The 19,779-nt window shown below is 47.6% G+C and overlaps 1 protein-coding gene across 3 annotated transcripts in view; it reads right to left on the bottom strand.

The window, feature by feature from the left end:
* The window catches only part of Dora (zinc finger SWIM domain-containing dorado), a 219,791-nt gene that overhangs the window by 15,761 nt on the left and 184,251 nt on the right, over positions 1-19,779 (bottom strand). For all 3 annotated transcript variants that reach the window (XR_012827326.1, XM_075688469.1, XM_075688478.1), the window contains exon 24: positions 552-720. Coding sequence is in view for 2 of the 3 variants with exons in the window: in XM_075688469.1 (XP_075544584.1) it covers positions 552-720 (169 nt within the window). In the remaining variant the exon portion in view is untranslated. The remainder of the gene's footprint in view (positions 1-551; positions 721-19,779) is intronic.

Raw genomic sequence — 19,779 nt, forward strand, 5'->3', positions numbered from 1 at the left:
AACTTCATATGGCTTAAAAGACTTTTACTTTGTCACAGCAGTGCAGCACAAAAGTAAGGATCAGAAAGCAACACAAACGGTAATTATTTACCTCAACTTTAAACATAGATTAGTTTTTTAACACTTCTAATCACTGTCAATATACAACCCCGATAACCATCAATCAAGTTGCTCATCAAACAAGAACATGACGGAAAAAACCTCAGTGAACAAGCCGATGATAAAAATCTCAGTAACCTTAACAAATACGCAAATTTTTATTTACAGGAAATGTGCCCATATGAATGCCAGTGCACACACTGGCATTCAGAGACGACAAGACAGCTGCAGCGCTTTTGGAACCAGCCACCACAGGTGACTGATAACCGTAAATGTGCTGTGGCCTGCTGCCACCTACACCTTTCATACAGTCCCCCATCATCACCACCATCATCATCATCAAAACAAAAACATGGTGGCCGCCTACAGGCGCTGGAAATATTGGTGTACATATTTTGATTGCTAGCAAGCATTGCAGTAATCTGCCACTATCTAATACAGAAAGAGCGTACCTAGTTTTTTGGCCACTCCTAGAAGCCACTTGACATCTTCTCCATAAGGCGGGTTTCGTGCATACTTCGCTTGAGGCCTGTCATCATGCACCCTGCGAGCCAGTGTCTCCATGGCGAGCAGCCCCACACGATATGATGACAGGAGGTAGTTCAGCTGTGTCTGATTTAGCTGGAAAAATGAATGGAAAGCATCAATACTATATTTGTGCTGCCACACCGCAAGAGCATTCACAAAATAAGAAAATTAGCAAATTTTCAGTTTGATACCTTTGCAAATGAATCTACAAAACCATCATTGCACTGCTAAATGCTGAATTCAGACACCATAGAACAATCCTGACAATTACATCACTGAGTAAGCACATGTTTAATTTGTGCTGTTCAGCTAATTACTTTGCATCAAGCTATCCTAGAAGGCGAGCGTTCTTCCCAGTCAAGGCACAGATGTTTTCTAAATACTACATGCCCTCTCAACCGTAAATGGTACAGAAGCCTGCCTATTACTAGACATGGTCTCTCTTAATTCTATACTCTGGCAAAATAGCACGAAGAAAATGTTTTAGAGCACAGTTTTCAAGTGCCCATTCCTGCGGCGAGCATCAGTGTCGTCCCTTGGCATCCTTGTAACCGAGCAAACGAGCACAGCAAAGGATGAAAGAGTGAATGCGGGATATGAATAAGAGGCTGCAACAGCAAAGAGTGTGAGGAGGAAAGCGGAGGAGGAGGGTATGGTGAAAGTATGAGAAGAAAAGAGTAGTGCCGTCCAAGAAGGGCTTTGCGGCGATGATGGCTATGAGATGGCACCAGAGTAGTGTGAGTAGTCTGTTCACTGATGACGCCACCGATACCATATATGGAAACGAAGTGGTGCAGGAGCGGAGGTCTGTCTGTGGCGGTTGCTATGAATCGTGCCGACGTGTCACCCACGCGCTGCCCCTTACGACCTCCCAATTGGCAAGGCAGTCGCATCTGTGCTTAAATTTCGCATTAGGGAGTATCGTAATTGTTGGTGAATTTTTTCTGTTGCAATGTCCTTGCCATTAAGCGAGTATTTCACAAGGTCAGCAACATTCATATCCTGCTTAGTCCCCTGGAATTAGGTACGCACAGAAGGTCAGTGTGATGGGTTTTGGAATTTTTAAGAAACAGCGAAGTATTCATGCAGACTATCAAAAAAAAAAAAAAAAAAAATCTGCAGAGCACGAGGTCAGAAAGGGAGTACCGGAAGGTAGTCTCTTCAGCCCGTTTCTTTTTAATTGTGAGGTGGTTACCTCGCCAGCTGGCAACTAGGCTGCACTGTTCTCTTTACACTGATGATGTCTGCCTTTGGGCTTCTGGGTGCAATGTAGGTGACCTTCAAAAGACTTTAAAAGAAGTGATGATAATGTGTGGTGTTTTATGGCGCAAGGGCCAGGTATGGCCAAAGAGTGCCATGACATAGGTAATGTTAACGGTGCATTGTGAATGGTGTAGACAATGAATTAGACAATGAATTTCTCATGGTATATGTGACATGGCTGTAAAAAGGCCTAAAATTGGTCGCTGTGGATGGCGTAAAATATATAGTTGTTAAAATAATGAGACAGACTAAGTAGTGCTGTGGGCTATGGTAATGGGGTTTCGTTAAAAGCATGATGCAATAAAACATAACATTGACACTTTAGCTTCAAGAAAGCCTTTGAGTACAGGGGCTGTTATACGTGCGCTAAAATTTCCCAGGCCAAATAATTTCCAGAGTGTCTGTTTCAGCTGAAAACTCTAATACTGGTTTCGGATTAAAAAGTGCTTCATTGCTAAGAAAAAATTTCGGGTGAAGAGGAATACTTTCGCGATATGCAGAAATGAAATACCTTTTCCTCTGTGCTTCTATTGCAGGGCATTGAATAAGAACGTGCAGGACTGTGAGATTTTGGCCGCACTTACTGCAAGTCGGAGGATACCCCCCAATCAAGAGGTAAGAGTGAGTGCCGTAAGTGTGTCCTGTTCTTGATTGGCAAAGGAGCACTTCGTTATATCATGATGTTTTCTCCGATCCCCAATATCCTAATTTGGGTTTTATCAAGTGCAGTTTATTTGATATCTGAGCATTCCACTGTTGCTGCCAGTGGATTTTCAGCTTGTGACGCAAGTATGCTTTAAGATCTGGGGCTGGGATGGGTATGTTTATGTCCGTGTCACTAAAAGCTACTGAAGTAGCTTTCTCGTCAGCAGCTTCGTTGCCTTTTATGCCACAGTGGCCAGGTACCCAGCATAGGATGATCATTTGTTTAGCACTATAAGCTGAACATAGCAATGCATACAGTTCATTAAAGACAGTGTTATTATGTTTACGTACATTCATTAGGGCTTGCACTACACTTAATGAGTCTGTGAACACAATAGCCCTAGTCAGATTTGTTTGCTTGATGTGCTTTACTGCTGAGAGTATTGCATATGCTTCCGCTGTAAAAATACATGTAGGTGGGTTCAATGTACCGGATATTAAAAATGCTGGTCCTAGTAACACCAGAAGGAGACTTAGAGACATCTGTGTAAAATTCAGCACAAGAATACTTCTCCTAAAGCTCAAGAAAATGTGAACGTATGTGTGCCTCAGGTGCTTGTTTTGATATTTCTGCAAACGAGACGTCACATTCGATAGTCTGCCACTTCCAAGGTGGTGGAAGCCGCGCAGTTGTCATTATGACATTCTCTAAAATCGATGCGCCCATTTCTTCGGACAATGCTTTTAAGCGAAGGGACAGAGGAGGTCTAGTGCCTGGGCGGTTATGGAAAAGCCTAACCATAGACAGGTCGTAAATAACTGAATGGCATGGATGATGAAAATCTGATTTCACCTTGAGGGCATAAGAGAGACTTAAATATCTTCTTTGAAGATGTGGGGACCATTCGTTAGATTCAGCACACAGGCTTTCTACGGGGCTAGTCCTGAACGCACAAATAGGGAGACGGATACCCAAGTGGTGGACGGAATCGAGCATCTTCAAAGCACTAGGCGTGGCAGAGTTACAGTAGAACCCCGCTGTTACGTTCCTCACTGCTGCGTTTTCCCGGCTGCTACGTCGTTTTCATCCGGTCCCGGCATAGCTTCCATAGGATCCAATGTATAAGGAACCCCGCTATTACGTAGTAGCTGTGAAAACGTTCCCGCATGATGCGTCGCAACCCGAACCCGCCTGGGCTAAAGTAGGCAATGCGCTCCAACCGCCATTTTGGATTTCGACGAGTTTTGACCGGGCTTGGCTATGGAACTGGCTGCAAGAAGCCGCACGCCAGTTCGAGAGGCCGCCACTAGGTGGCCATTTGTGAAAAATGCTCTCACTATCATCACTGTGGTTACGGTCACCGCATGGTTTGTTGGACGGGTCGACTCACGGAGGAAGGAAACTCAGGAGAGGCCCTGATGTCACTCTTTGTGAAGCTATAGCTAAAGGGAAGCTAGAAGTTGGCGTTGCTCATGGCGTTGCTCCGCCTATCGGGCCAGCTCTCCTCTCTTGTTTACATTTCTCACGAAACCGTGCTGCTCGGACGCGTGCGCTGCGCAGCAATACTAAACAATCGTTAGCACGTTAGCATGATTACACCAAAGAGGGCAAAATTTCCCGCGGATATTCCTTCGTCCGTTGCCATCGCCGTGGCGCGGTGACGACGAGGAGCACGAGCCGCATGATGCCAGGGAGTTGCCAAATCCAAGCTTTGGAGAAGTCGTCGCGGCTCTGGAGCTCCCCCGCACGTACGTCGCACCTCACAGCGACGCTGACAGCAATGCGGCCTTCCAGGCTATTGAGAAACGTGTGGTGATTTCTAGCGAGCGAAAGAAACGGCAAGCCACCATTTAGACTTCCTTTAAGTTCTAAGCGCACTCTGTGGAAATAAATTGTCTATAGTTGAAGCTGCACTTTTGTCATTCATTTTCAGAGCTTTCCTCAGTGTTGCGTTTTCCCGGCTGTTACGTTTTTTTTCCTCGGTCCGGTGAAAAACGTATGAACGGGGTTCCACTGTATACACAATGGCTCCGTAGTCAAGGCGTGACCGTATAAGACTTTTGCACAAGCTCAAGAGGCATCTTCTGTCACTTTCTCAAGATGTGCGGAACAAGAGCTTCAGTAGATTCACTGTCTTCAAGCATTTCATTTTCAAATATTTTAAGTGTGGGATAAAAGTTAGTTTGGAGTCTAAAATGAGGCCTAGAAATTTATGTTATGACTCACAGATAGCCGTTCTCCATTAAGATTAATAACGGGCTCCGGTATTACACCTCTCTTATTGGAGAAAAGAATGCATGTACTTTTTTCAGGGTTTAGTTTAAAGCCGTTCTTGTCTGCCCACTTAGATAACTTATTCTGGCCAAGCTGCACTTGTCGCTCGCAGATACTAAGATTACATGGCTTGTAACCTATTTGGATATCATCCACGTATACGGAATAAAACATTGTACGTGGTATGATAGTATGGAGCGAATTCATTTTGACAAGGAATAAAGTAGAGCTCAGCACTCCACCTTGTGGCACACCAGTCTCCTGAGTAAATAGACGAGACAGGACATTACCAATCCGAACATGAAATGTGCAGCTGCACAGATAACTTTGAATCCTGTTTAGCAAGTTGCCTCGGACGCCCATTCCAGCTAGATCACGAAGGATTCCGAAACGCCAAGTAGTATCATATGCTTTCTCCATGTCTAAAAATACTCATAAGAAAAACTGTTTGTGCACAAAGGCATCCCGGATATTTGTCTCGATGCGGACAAGTTGATCTGTTGTAGATCTATGTTTCCTGAAGCCGCACTGCAAGGGATCTACTATCTTGTTACTTTCAAGAAAATGCACCCGCAGCCGGTTAGTAATTTTCTCAAAAAGCTTACATAGGCAGCTTGTTAGAGCTATAGGCCTATAGCTGCTGGCCAAAGACAGGTCCTTGCCCTCTTTCAGAATAGGGATTATGACTGCTTGCTTCCAGGCTGACGGGATGTAGCTGGCAGAGAATATGGCATTAAAAAGAGAGAGGAGTGTTTTGTGTGCTTCAGGGTGTAGGTGTTCAATCATCTCGTAGACTATTCAATCGGTTCCAGGGGCCGATTTATTACAACTAAGTAGTGCAGCCTGAAATTCCGCCATATTAAAAGGACGGTTGTGGGATTCATTGCTCTTGCCTTTTCGACCCAGAGGCATTCGCTCAGCTTTTTGCTGGTATCTAAGGAATGAATCGGAGTAATGCAATGAGCTAGAAATGTTTTCAAAATGTGCCCCTAGAGAGTCAGCTTGGTCCTTAAGAGTATTCCCTTGCGTGTTTACTAATGGTAGAGGATGAGTTTGCTGCCCTTTGATTTTATTCACTCTGTTCCAGGCTTTTCGTTCGTCAGTATAAGAGTTAATGCTAGAAATATATCTTTGCCAGCTTTCCCTTTTGGCACGGCGCCGCGTTCTTCTACCCTCAGGCTTTATTTTCTTGAAAATGATCAAATTCTCTGTAATTGGAGAGTTGGAAGTTGAGAGGTGGGAGTTGGACTTTACAAGAAGTGGTAGATGATATTAACTTCCTGTAAGAAAGAGGGATGGTGTTGTCCCATGAAAAATCTACAGTACTGATTTTCACAGGCAAAAATTTAGAGCTTCCACCTTGTAAGGAAAACAGTTAAAAATTGTCAAACATTTATTTCTTGGCGTAACAGCAGATCCACAACTACTGTGAGCACCACAAACCATATAAAAAATCATTAGGAAGACCAAATGCAGTTAAACCTCAATATAAGGAAATCCTTGATGCAATGAAGTATTTAACTTTTTACAACTTCATGTCCATATAAAATCATATATACTTTTAACCTCAAAATAACCAAGCGTGTTTATCCGCGATTTCAGTGTAACGAAATTTCACTGCTCTTGTAAAGGAAGACAAAGGCAAGAAAAATGGAAACTAACACAGGTGCGCGCCTGTGGTCAGATAGCTTAATTACATGTGGTCGTTTGTGAATGCACATTTCAAATCGGGCACGGCACAACAGAAAGCAGCTGCCAAAGCGAAGCAGCATCTTCGCCCTCAGCGGCAAATTTAACTGGTCATGGCCTCTGATATGCGCCAACAGAACTCGGAGGCCATAAGGTGGCGAAGGTAGTGTTGAGCAGAAGCACTATGATGATGATATGTAGTGTTTATTGGCGCAAGGGCCAAGTTTGGCCAAAGAGCGCCAAGGCAGTGGTGATAAGTTTGCAATGTAGTTATGAGTTCTATGGGGTTAATGAAAATTGGCTGTATAGGGGCCTTAAAAAATTGTCGCTCTAGAGTGCGTAAAATATATCTGTAATAAGATTATGTCGATGACAAATGACGTGTTCAATGTGCAATAAAATTCATCGTGAAAGAGCGATGCAATACAGAAAATATATAGGATGGTGAAATTACCTGTAGCACCACTGCCTCGCCAGAGCCCTTGAAGCACAAGGGCCTAGAGGCATGTGCTATATGAAACAGCTATCGCAGCGGCATCCTCTAAAGAGAGGAGACGCTACGAGTGTGTGGGGCTAATAATATGTATTACGACATCTTTCAGGAAGCCCAGGACTGCGTTGGTGTCAAACAGTGGTTCTGGGCCGAGTAACATTACTGGATGAAGGGGGATGTGCTGCCGGTATGCTAAGGGAAAATGTTTCTTTCTTTCAGATTCGGCTTTCCGACACTCCAGAAGGACGTGGAGAACGGTCAGCCTCTCCCCGCATCTACCACAGGTTGGAGGCTCGTTTCCGGTGAGTAAAAAGTTGTGTGTGCCGAATGTGTGTCCTATCCTTAGACGACAGAATAGGACATCTGTCCGGCGTGATTTTGTTACGGAGGGCCAGAATCCTAACAGTGGCTTTATCACGTGGAGCTTATTATTTGTTTCCGCGTCCCATAGGCGTTGCCAGTGGTTCCGTAGTTTCCTCCGTAAGAAGGGCTTCAGATCTGTCACAGGGACTGCGGCGGTGGAATTAACAGAATGCGATGCAACTGACGTGGCCATCTGGTCCGCCAGAACATTGCCTTCGATGCCCCTATGACCTGGCACCCAGCATATGATGACATGCAGGTTTCCTGTATACGCTTTACACAGTACGGAGTAGAGTTCATTAATTACCGGATTTTCGTGGCTACAGAAAGACATCAAGGCCTTCACAACACTAAGGGAGTCCGTATATATAACTGATTTCTGGAGTTTTGATTTATTTATATGCTTTACGACCGACAGCAGTGCGTAAGCCTCGGCCGTAAAGATACTAGTTTCCGGATGCAGTACATCGGTTTCCGAGAAGGATGGACCGACGGCTGCATAGGACACCCCGTCGTGTGAATTCGATGCGTCTGTGTAGAACTCCGTGCAGGAGTATTTGTGCTGGAGTTCCCAGAAATGCATTTGGATTTCAATCTCTGGAGCGTGTTTTGTAACTTGCATGAAGGATATATCGCATTGTATCAGCTGCCACTCCCAAGGAGGTAGCAGCTGGGCTGGATGCATTGGGCGAAGCTCAAGGATTGGGACACGCATTTCATCCCTAAGCTCCCTCACATGCAGCGAGAAAGGCTGTCTTATGGAGGGACGATTATGAAAGAGTGTAGCATATGTCGTATCGTTAATGGTATTAAAACATGGATGTTGAGGATTAGAGTGGACTTTCAAAAAATATGTTTGGCTGATGTATGTTCTCTGCAGATGAAGTGACCACTCATTTGATTCTGCATATAAGCTTTCAACAGGACTTGTTCTGAAAGCTCCAGTTGCCAGTCGGATTCCTAGATGGTGGACCGGATCTAGCATCTTTAGTGCGCTGGGGGCAGCAGAATGATAGATCACTGCACCGTAGTCCAAGCGTGATCGAATGAGGCTCTTGTAAAGATTCATTAAGCATTTCCTGTCGCTGCCCCATGTTGTGTGGGATAACACTTTAAGTAAGTTCATTGTTTTTAAGCATTTGACCTTGAGGTACTTTATGTGTGGGATAAAAGTTAATTTCGAATCAAGTATGATGCCTAAGAACTTGTGTTCTTTGTTCACAGGAATTTGCTGACCATACATTTCGATACTGGGTTCTGCAATGAGGCCTCTCTTTCTTGTGAAAAGCACACACAAACTTTTGTTGGGGTTAACTTTAAATCCATTTTCTTCTGCCCATTTGGACACTTTGTTCAAGCCCTGTTGAACTTGCCTCTCACATACTGTAAGGTTGCAGGATTTGAAACCTATCTGTATGTCGTCTACGTAAACAGAATAAGAAATGGCTGGCGGTAATGAAGCACGAAGGGTGTTAATTTTCACGATGAAGAGCGTGCAGCTAAGTACACCTCCTTGAGGTACACCAGTTTCCTGTATAAAAGGTCGCGACAATACATTGCCGACTTTCACGCAGAATGTACGGTTGGACAAATAGCTTTCTATTAGGACGAGCATATTGCCACGGATGCCAATTCCCGACAAGTCCCTCAAGATTCCATAGCGCCACGTAGTGTCGTACGCCTTCTCCATATCGAGGAATACGGATAAGAAATATTGTTTATGTAGAAAGGCGTCGCGAATGTTTCCCTCAATGCGCACAAGGTGATCGGTTGTGGACCGCCCTTTTCTGAAGCCACACTGAAAGGGATCGAGCATATTGTTGAGTTCCAGGAAATGTACAAGTCTGCGGTTAACCATTTTTTCAAAAAGCTTACAAAGACAATTTGTAAGAGCTATCGGGCGGTAACTTGCCGCCAAGGAAGGGTCTTTACCCTGCTTAAGAACAGGGACCACAATTGCTTCTTTCCATGAGGATGGGAGGTATCCCGCAGCCCAAATAGTGTTGAAAAGTGTGAAAAGTGTAAGTTGTGTGTCAGTATGTAAGTTTCTGATCATTTCGTACATGACTCTATCAGGTCCCGGTGCAGAACTTTTGCATGTGGTCAAGGCAGCTCTCAACTCAGCAATACTGAACGGCTGGTTATAAGGTTCATTCTGTCTGGATTTTCGTATTATTGGCTTACATTCTTCTATTTGTTGTATTTCAAAAAGGATTGCGAATAATGGTTTGAACTCGACACGCTCTCAAAGTGTTCTCCAAGTGAGTCTGCCTGATCTTTCAGTGTTTCACCTTGTGTGTTCACCAAAGGAAGTGAATATGTTTGTCGCCCTTTTATCCTATTAACCCTGTTCCAGACTTTGGCCTCATCTGTATAGGAGTTGATACCAGATAAAAACTTCTCCCAACTCTCTCTTCTGGCCTGTCGGCGGGTTCGCCTGCCTTGGGATTTTACTTGTTTAAAATTGATAAGATTCTCCGCAGTGGGGGAGGCGCGTAGCAACCCCCACGCTTTGTTTTGTTTCTTGCGAGCGATCCTGCAATCGTCGTTCCACCACGGGACATGCCGTTTACATGCCAATCCATTTACTTGTGATATACATTTAGTTGCGGCATCTATTATGAAGGCTGTAAAACATTCCACAGCAGCATCAATTCCTAACGTGGACATGTTATCCCATGATATGCTAGTTAAAGTTCGGAATTTCTCCCGATCTGCTGTGTCAGTCTTCCACCTAGGAGCCTGTGGTGGATATACGTCTTCTTTAAGTGTTCTTAATAGTATGGGGAAATGGTCGCTTCCGTAAGGATTGTTCGCAACTTCCCATTCGAGTTCAGGCAGTATGGACGGGGAGACTATGCTCAGATCAATTGAAGAAAAGGTATTGTTTGCAAGACAGTAATATGTGGGTTTCTTCTTATTCAGAAGGCACGCACCAGAAGAAGGAACTGTTCAACAAGACGACCTCGCGCATCTATACGAGAGTCGCCCCAGAGGGAGCTGTGCGCATTGAAATCGCCAAGAACAACATAAGGTTCTGCCAATTGATCTATAAAGGATTGGAATTCATGTTTCGTTAATTTGTAGTTTGGGGGTACGTAAAGGGAGCAAATGGTGACAAGTTTATTTAGAAGAACAGCTCGAACCGCCACTGCTTCGAGGGGCGTTTGTAGCTGTAAACGCTGACAGGAGATACTTTATGAATTAAAATGGCAACACCGCCTGATGATACGACAGCATCATCGCGATCTTTGCGGAACTTGACATACGGTCGGAGAAAGTTTGTGTGTTGTGGTGTTAAGTGTGTTTCCTGTAGACATTTCCTGTAGACACAGCACTTTTGGATTGTGTTTTTGGATAAGCTCTTGTACGTCATCAAGGTTCCTAAGGAGACCTCTGACATTCCATCGAATTATTTGTGTAGCCATATTGGAAGGAAATTAGTGCTGTGTGTATGGAAAGGGAGGTGTTGCGTTAGGTTACAGAGCTCTTTCGAGGCCCTGTAACGGGAGTTCTGCCCTTTCTGGAGCGTTCGAGGGAGTCTCGACGCTCCTTAGGCGTTTGGTGCGCCTTGGGGATAGGTGTAGTGTCCATTGCCTCTTGTGAGGCGCCGGACACGTGCTCTTGCGAGCGAGAAGTTACAAGGGAGAGTCCTGCCTTGGAGGGCAAGACCCCTGCGCCCACCAGCCCGGAGGTCGATGGGGCACCCTGCGGGATTTGGCTGCGCCGGCTGTTGCCAGCGTTGGAAGGGGCCGGGGAGGTTGGGGCAGCCTCGGCTGCGCCCACCTTCGGGGTCGATGGCCCCGTTTGCTGAGTAGGCGGAGCAGCGCTAGCTGCAAGCAGAAGCACTAGATGGCCCATGCATCTCCATGTGATCTCGCTCATTTTATGCAGCATAGTTCTGTATTCCGTATGTTTTTGTTGTCGCCAAAGCCTATGCCAATGCTCCCTGTTGCTCCTCGCCTAGTGTGGCAAATGACAAGCATGAGTAGCAGTAGAGGCAGTAGTACCGTAGTATTAGAGTACACTCTATTAGTACTAAACACAACGCCTCTCCCTTGATGACAAGGCTAGTATCTTAGAGGCAATCTCAATTTATAAGAAAAAGGATGCCGGAGCTCATTTCAGGATACTACAGAGCTCACTCTCCGTGATCTTGCAGTCAAAAGAAGCTATTCTCGACCTGTTGAAGATAGGGATGAATTCCAAGGGAAAGCAATTTAAACAATTTGACTACCTTTACAGCAAATAGAAGTGTTTTCGATGAGTGCACAGCCCCTGCAAGAAGTACAGTCAAACCCACTTATAACAATACCGGTTTTAACAATATATTGGTTATAACAATGAGAAGCTGCTACACCGTCAACTTTTCTGTGTTTTCCATGGTGAAATAACCCGCTTGCTACAATGCCCTGATGCCACATTATTGGTTATAACAAAGTCTGGCTGCTGGGTGTCCGAGGTGAAAGGTAGCGAAATGTAAAATTCTTAAAAAAAACATAATAAAACCAAGGAAAGAAACCGAGAAATTCGAGTCACTGCATGATGGGCCACTGCTCCAACAGCCGCCGCACGCTAATTTTCTAGCCATCTCTGCGCGCCCCTCTGCATTACCCTTTGTTAGGGTTGGCGTCTGGTACCACGTGCAGAAAGGAATTTCAACCGACCATCTCTTACCCTGCCTCGTCGAAATGAGGCATGACTTCGCCTGCTATGGTTGGCGTCCCGCACCAAGCAGAAAGAACTTTCTCTCACCCGACCTTCTTCCACCAGGCCTCGTCAAAATGAAGCATGACTTCCTAATTCGCCATGACCATTTCGAGTGTCTGCCGGTCTGGCGGAAGCCCCGCAGTGTACAGGCCTCTTTTGTGTGTGTGTGTGCAACTTTGGAGGGACCCGTTCCTCAAACGGCCAAAAGGAAAACTTCCACGAACCAGCAACGCACAAGGGAGACGGACAAGCGTCTACAATTCCAGGAGGCGGGACGGCCTCCTCCTTTCAGCAGGCTTTCAGTGCCAGTGACGTGACATCGACGGAAGCAAGATCCCTCCCATGATTGTAGAGAGCCTATTTAAGGGGCTCCGAAATGTACGTCTGATCACTTCATTCTCTTCTCTTCATATTTCATCAACCTTCGAATAAACCGTGCAAGTTTCGCACTAGAAATCGTCTCGCCCTTGATCGGTCGCCATGGTCTACCGAATACCTGCAGCCCGCCGACAATGCCACGCTACCCAATAAGTAACGTCGGTCGAGCTTTGATAGGCAGGCGCCACTACAACTCGGCAGCAGTACAATACGCTACCTTGGAGTACGCACCACCTTCCACCCCTCCGAACACGAATGGGCTGCGCTGACAGCTCTACGCCGCCCCATCCTCCGAAACATGAATGGACCGCGCCAACTGTGCAGCTTGCAGGTTGCTCGCATGTTGCTCTGCCAACAGCTTAATTACTCATGTTCGTCTTCGTTGTTTGCGTCGAAATCGTTCCTGGCCACGCGGTTTCTCGCCGCCGAAACGGAAGATGGCTGATCCGCCCGCTGATCATCGGCAATGAACGATGTTGCCGGTGGAAAGAAAGCGCACGGTTATAGATTTGGAAACTAAGTGCTTCTAACCAATAAGGCGATCACCACGAACGTGCTTGCATCAGATAGCGACCGCACCGATGATGCAGTAGGGCAGGCTGCCCGATGAGGCGATCGTCACGAACGTGCCTGCATCAAATAGCGACGGCAGGTATGACTCGGTAGGGCAGACTGCCTCAACGTTGTCCTCACAGGAGGCCTGGCAGGTAATTCTGTCCCTCTGGGGCTTCGTTTTCGCGAGGAACCTTCTGCTGCATTATGTGGAGATCCTGGATGTCCTGGAGAAGTATGTCGACAAGCTTCGTGTAAAGCATGCAAGGCTGTCGGACATAGCGTTTTCTCGTGCAAGCCAGTGAGAAGTACGTGGCAAGATGCTTGTAGCGATCTCGCCTCAGGGTTTCTTCTGGATTTCACAAGCTGACAGGCTGCCGCGGCAGCCTTCTCGCAATGCCTTGGCGGTGCCCGCATATCGCTTGCCACCTGTGACCCCTCTTTGCCGTTGTTACAGCAGTGCCATTCTTTGACGCCGACAGCCGCGGCTTGTTACAAGCGATCGGCGCCCCAAGGAAGCAGTTAAACGAGTGAACACAATCAGCAGCTGGATGGAGAAAGGTGGTGGGGAAGGGCACTGGCCTTCCAGCCATTACAGTTTTCTCACAACAGCTCTGCCATCTCCCTATTTTGATTTTTTTTTTATGCAACCTGGCTATAACAACTATCGGTTAAAACAACGGAATTTTCGTGGCACCTGAATATTGTTATTAGTGAGCCTGACTGTATTGGATATAAGTAGTGCGACGAGGCTTATTGTCATTCACAACGTTGTGGAATTAACGCTAGGTATCTCAAGGCACTGCAAGGGGTGTCTGTAGCACGGGTCTCGCTCGCGATCACGGCACGGTCCCTCGTCTTCCTCTTCATTCGGCACATAGACAGGGGCGCGGAGAACATGAGCGGGTCGTAATACGGTTTCAGGCAGTTGACATGTACTGTCTCTTGCCCACAACGATGCAGGTCTGGTGACACTGTGAGTGGCTTGACGATGTAGTTGACTGGTGAAGTGGCCTCGATGATACGGTATGGACTGTGATAACGCGCCAGGAGTTTGGAAGAAAGGCCAGGAATGTGGGCTGGTATCCAAAGCCACACAAGCGAATCAGGAGCAAAGTCATGCAGTGATTGATGAGTACGGTCATGTCTTGTTGTTTGACGTTCTTGAGTCTCACTAGTAGGGCATGTGCCAGCTGACGGCAATCTTCAGCCTATTTGGCGACTTCGGAAAGCGGAGTATACTCTGTAGCGTCAGGTTGGTACGGCAGTGTGGTGTCCAATGGGCATGAAGGCTCACGGCCATACACAAGGAAAAAGGGGGAAAAGCCCGTGGTCGCTTGCGTCGCGGTGTTGTATGCGAACGTAACAAAGGGGAGTACGGTGTCCCAGTTGGAGAAGTCGGATGAAACATCTGCAACATGTTGCCAAGTGTGTGATTGAACCGCTCGGTCAGATCGTTGGTTTGGGGATGGTGCGCGGTCGATTTGCGATGAATTATTCTGCACTCAGCGAGGAGAGCTTGGATGCCCTCTGACAGGAAGACACGGCCCCTATCACTGAGCACCGTGGCAAAGAACAAAATTACGAAGGATGAAAATGCAGAGCTGCATTTCAGCTGCAGTCTCAGCGTAGCGAGTAAGGTGATCTACGCCGACAATAATCCACCGATTTCCACACACACTGCATGGAAGTGGGCCATAGCGGTCGATGCCGACGCAGTCGAATGGACAAGACGAGCATGGTAGCGGCTGCAACGGTCCTGTGAAGCACTGGGTAGGTGTCTTGCCTTGTTGGCATGTAGTACAAGACTGAATGTACTTTTGCACAAAGTTGTACATGCCTCGCCAATAATAGCGCTGATGCAACCTTGCGTAAGTTTTAGGACGCCGGCATGAGCGCATAGAGGATCAGCGTGAAAAGATGCGCAGATGTCAGAGCGCATATGATGAGGTATAGCAAGGAGCCCATTTCCGACCGTCAGGCATGTAGTTGCGGCGATATAGAATATTGTCCCACACGGAAAAGTGGGTTGCTTGGCGACGCAGAGCTCGTAGCTAAGGGACATCAGACGGAGCGGCAAGGTAATCAAGTAACATTACAAGTGTTGGGTCCTTGCACTGCTCTGTGAGCATGTCAGTGATGGTTAACGGTGACAGGGTGGACGAGGAAGCAGACAAATAACGCCAAATCAGGATTCAGTGGGGAGCGAGAGAGCGCATCAGCGTCGGAGTGCTTGCGACCGGAACATGACGTGGATGTCGTACTCTTGCAAACGAAGCGCCCAACGCCCCAAGCATCCCGACGGATCTTTCAAGGAAGAAAGCCAACAAAGGACATACTACGGCGAAAGAACGGCCGTAAAGGTATGGGTGAAACTTGCTTAGTGCCCAGATGATAGCTAGGCACTCCTTTTCTGTGACGAAGTAATTTAATCCTGCTTTCTTTAGAGTACGGCTCGCATAAGCGACAATGTATTCATCATAGCCAGCTTTCTGTTGCGCTAAGACCGTGCCAAGGCCAACTCCGTTGGCGTCAGTATGAACTTCCATGGGGGCATCAGTGGCGAAGAATCGGTGGTAAGGTCAACAAGTGGCGCAACTGCTGAAATGCTGCATCACATTCAGGTGACCATGCTGCTATGCCGTTACTGGCGGAAAGTAAACTAGTCAAGGGCGCCAGATGGATGCAAAATTGCAAACAAAGCACGAAAATAGGAACATAAGCCAATAAAACTTCTGAGGGTTCTGGTAGATGAGGGCGTTGGGAAGTCTGCAACAGCGCGGAGCTTGTCTGGGTTCGGGAGGACGCAGTCTTTTGAGATAACGTGACCCAAGATAGTTAGCTTGATTGCAGAAAAACGGCACTTTTTGAGGTTAAGCTGTAGGCCGGCAAATGTGAGACAGGTAAGAATGTCATGCAGGCGAGCGAGATGTGTCGGAAAATCGGTTGAGAAGACGATGATGTTGTCGACGTAACATAAACAAGTCTTCCATTTGTGGCTGCGAAGGATGGTGTCGATCATACGCTCAAAAGTAGCAGGTGCGTTGCACAACCCGAAGGGCATTACGTTAAACCCGTAGAAGCCATCGGGTGTAACGAATGCGGTTTTCGGACGGTCAGGTTCAGCCATTGGAACTTGCCAGTACCCGGAGTGTAGATCCAAGGAACTGAAATATTCTGCGCCTTGTAAACAGTCTAGAGCGTCATCGATCCGAGGGAGTGGATAAACGTCTTTTCTCGTTATCTTGTTTAGGCGTCTGTAGTCAACACAAAAGCGAATGGAGCCATCTTTTTTTCTTACCAATAGAACAGGTGGAGACCAAGGACTTTGAGAGGGATGGATGACTATGTTTGAGCATGTCGTCCACATGCTCTGTGATGATTCGGCGCTCTTCGGCGGAGACACGACACGGGCGCTGTCGCAAGGGGGAGTGGGAACCGGTGTCGATGGTGTGAGAAACTTGTGAAGGAGAGCGAGAAGCTGGCAGCGATGAGATGGGGAAAGAGCAGGGTCGATGGCGTTGTCAAAACCCACTGAAGGTGATGCGTCTGAGACTGAAGCAATGGCGTCAACGTAACGGAGGGAGCCGGTAGGAACATAAAGATTGTCAATGTAATCGATGCCTGGAAGTATCCTACGGTCTCTCCATGCAGTAGGCTGATCGGGTACTGGTAGTAGTTGGTGACCAGCATCACAGTTGACCCAGATGTTATAGTGAGTACGGCAAACGGAAGAACAATGCCCTTGCGCTGAGCAAACACATCGGACGGCATGAACACTACAGTGGCGTCAGATGCAGTACCAGACGACAGGACAACAGCCATCGACGACTCAGGGGGTATGGTTGTGTCGGCATCAACAGTGAGTTTGTCAACTAAGTGATGAGAGCTGGTCAGCAGTGATTCACATAGTGGTAAAAGCGACACTTCTGCACGCAAACAGTCAATGACAGCATGATGACGTGACAGAAAATCCCAACCAAGGATGAGGTCGTGAGAGCACGCTGGCAGCACGAAACACTCTATTATGTACAGAACGTTGTTGATGGCGACATGGGCCGTGCATACCGCTGCACGCTGGCAGTGGCGAGCACCAGGCCAGAGGGAGCTGTAGACACTTTTCGTTGCTTGCGACAAAGGTTCTCATGAATGACGGAAACGGCTGCTCCAGTGTCGACTAGTGCCACTACGGGTACTCCCTCTACAAAAACGGTAATAACATCTTGCGGCGAAGATTGAGGTCTTGAGAACGTCAATGTATTTGCAGTTCTTGCGTCAGGTACTGCACCAGTCAGTTTCCCTTTTCAGTGGGAGCTCGACGACGCACGGGTGAAATCGAACGCTGACGGGGGGAAGGGGAATGCCGAGTTTCTGACCGGCGATCACTGTGAAGACGATGCGGTGAAAATGGAGGCGTGGCGGCGTATTGTGGTGCGTAGCTGGGCGTGTCAAAGGTGGTGCAAATAGTTGGGGTGCAGGGGCGACAGAAGCGCACCACATAGCCAGCAATGCCACAGGCGAAGCAGATAGGCCTGTTGTCTTGAGTGTGCCACGTCTCGGATGGACAAAAAAACTGTGGTGACGGTCGGGCAACTTGAAATGAAGCCGGGTGCATGGGTGATGAAAAGAAAGCTGTCGGCGCAGTGGCCGTGCAACAACGGCTGCATAACTGAGCGGCAGCGACGTAGGGTGAGTGGCAAAATCGGTATGGGACAGCGGCACACTCATAGGATTGGGTGGGGGGGTTGTAGGAGCTGCAGGAAACGCTTCAGATATCCGAGTCTGGATGGCTCGCTGCAGCGTTGGAGGCAAAGCTGCCGTAGGTGCGTCGCTGTGAGGCAGCAGCGAGAGCTGCCTGGCCGCCTCTTCACGAATAAAATCTTTGATGTGCTGCGAGAGGGTTGAATTGGTCATGTCGGTAGAAACCGCGATGCTCGAGACGGAATCGGCATGCTGAATGTTCTGGCGGGCGATGGAACGTTGGTGGCGCAGCTTGTCAAAGCTCTGGCAGAGGTTAATGAGGACGGATACGCTAGTTGGGCTTTTGGCCAGCAACATCTGGAATGCGCTGTCCTCGATGCCCTTGAGGATGTGCTTGATCTTGTCATCCTCTGAAATGCTTGGATTTACCCACTTGCACAAATCGAAAACATCCTCGATGTAGATGGGGAATGTCACTCCAGGCTGCTGTGCACGCTGGCGTAGACGCTGTTCAGCGCATAGTTTACGCACAGGTGGGCGATCAAACACTTTGACAAAAAGAGTCTTAAACGCGGACTAGCTTGTAAAATCGGATTCGTGGTTGAAGAACCAAAGTTTGGCTACGTCGGCGAGGTAGAAAAGCATGTGGGTCAGCTTAGACTGGTCAACCAATTTGTTACGGGCACTTACAGGTTCGTAAGATGACAGCCAGTCTTCCACGCCGTGTTCGGCGGTCCCACTGAAAATGGGTGGGTCGCGTTGACGAGGGACGCCGGCGCAGATGACAGTGGCAGCCGGTGGTGCAGGCAACAAGGTGGCGAGATTAGGTATAGTGCAGGGTGATCTTGTTGGCAGGGTTCGAGCGCGGAGCTACAGGGCGAGGCGAAGGATCTCGGCAACCTCCACCAAATGCGACGAGGTTTATTGTCGTTGACAATGTTGTGGAATTAACGCTAGGTATCCCAAGGCACTGCAAGGGCTGTCCATAGCATGGGGCTCATTCGCGATCACCGCACAGTCCTTCGTCTTCCTCTTCATTCGGAACATACACAGGCGCGCGTCTGCTTCATTACAGTAGCTGAGCAATTTTGCTGAGCTGCTCGCACTTACTGGCAGGAGTTCTGCCTACTCAATAAAACCACGCGAGTGCTCTGTAATAAAACTGATTCAATTATAGGACTTCTGTTGAATCAATGCATAATGGCAACTGCAATTTCCAATGCATACAGAATCTTGCTAGATTTTTGGACTACGACCTCCTTAATCCGAACATGATGTGCATGATGTTCGAAAACAAAAAATGTGGCGGCTGTAAAGAAAGTTGCCGCAATTCAGTTTGTCGCCTTTCTTCCATGTGATTTTAAGGCAAATATGTTTTCGTGGCGTCTGGAAGGTTTTGATGCTGCACTGATTGGAGGAGAGCGGTTCGGAGTCTGTACCAATCTGGGCGACACCCAAGGCTATGTTGGCAAGCTGTGGTGAGGGAATGGAAGCAAAAGCGCCACTTTACACCGATCATCATAGCGCGTTCGTTGGACCTGTATTTTTTTTCTGGCTCTGTGTGTGCCGCACGGCTGCTCTGAAAAGGACTTCGTTGGTGTGGCATCCAATCGCAAAACTACCGTATTTACTCTAATCTAACGCATACTTTGTTTGCGATAAAACTGGTCCTAAAACTGCGTGCGCGTTAGAATCGAGTACGAGCCTAAATCTGCTATACCATATCGCCATCGGCATTTCAAAATGGCCGCCTCGTACATGCTTCGAGCCTAGCTGCCGTAGCTTCCTCTATGTGCTGTAGTACGTGTGCATAGGTTAGTCCACCGTCCGCATGGAGGAAAGAAACAAAATAGGAGAGGCCCCGACGTCATGTTTTTGAAGCCGGAAATGCAGCCATGTTCGTGTGGCATCTCCCTTTGTGCCTCCAATCAGCTCGCCAGAGCAGATAGGTGCGAGCTTTGAACTTGCATTGCTACGAGCCGCCAGAAGTGTGCTGCTGACACATGTTAGAACAAAGCCTACGAAACTTCTGAAACAGTTTTAGTGAAGCAGCTGCACTCCTGTGCTTTTCCGTGGCACGTTC

This window comes from Dermacentor variabilis, chromosome 1 (assembly GCF_050947875.1).
Source record: "Dermacentor variabilis isolate Ectoservices chromosome 1, ASM5094787v1, whole genome shotgun sequence".
Taxonomy (NCBI): Eukaryota; Metazoa; Arthropoda; class Arachnida; order Ixodida; family Ixodidae; genus Dermacentor; species Dermacentor variabilis.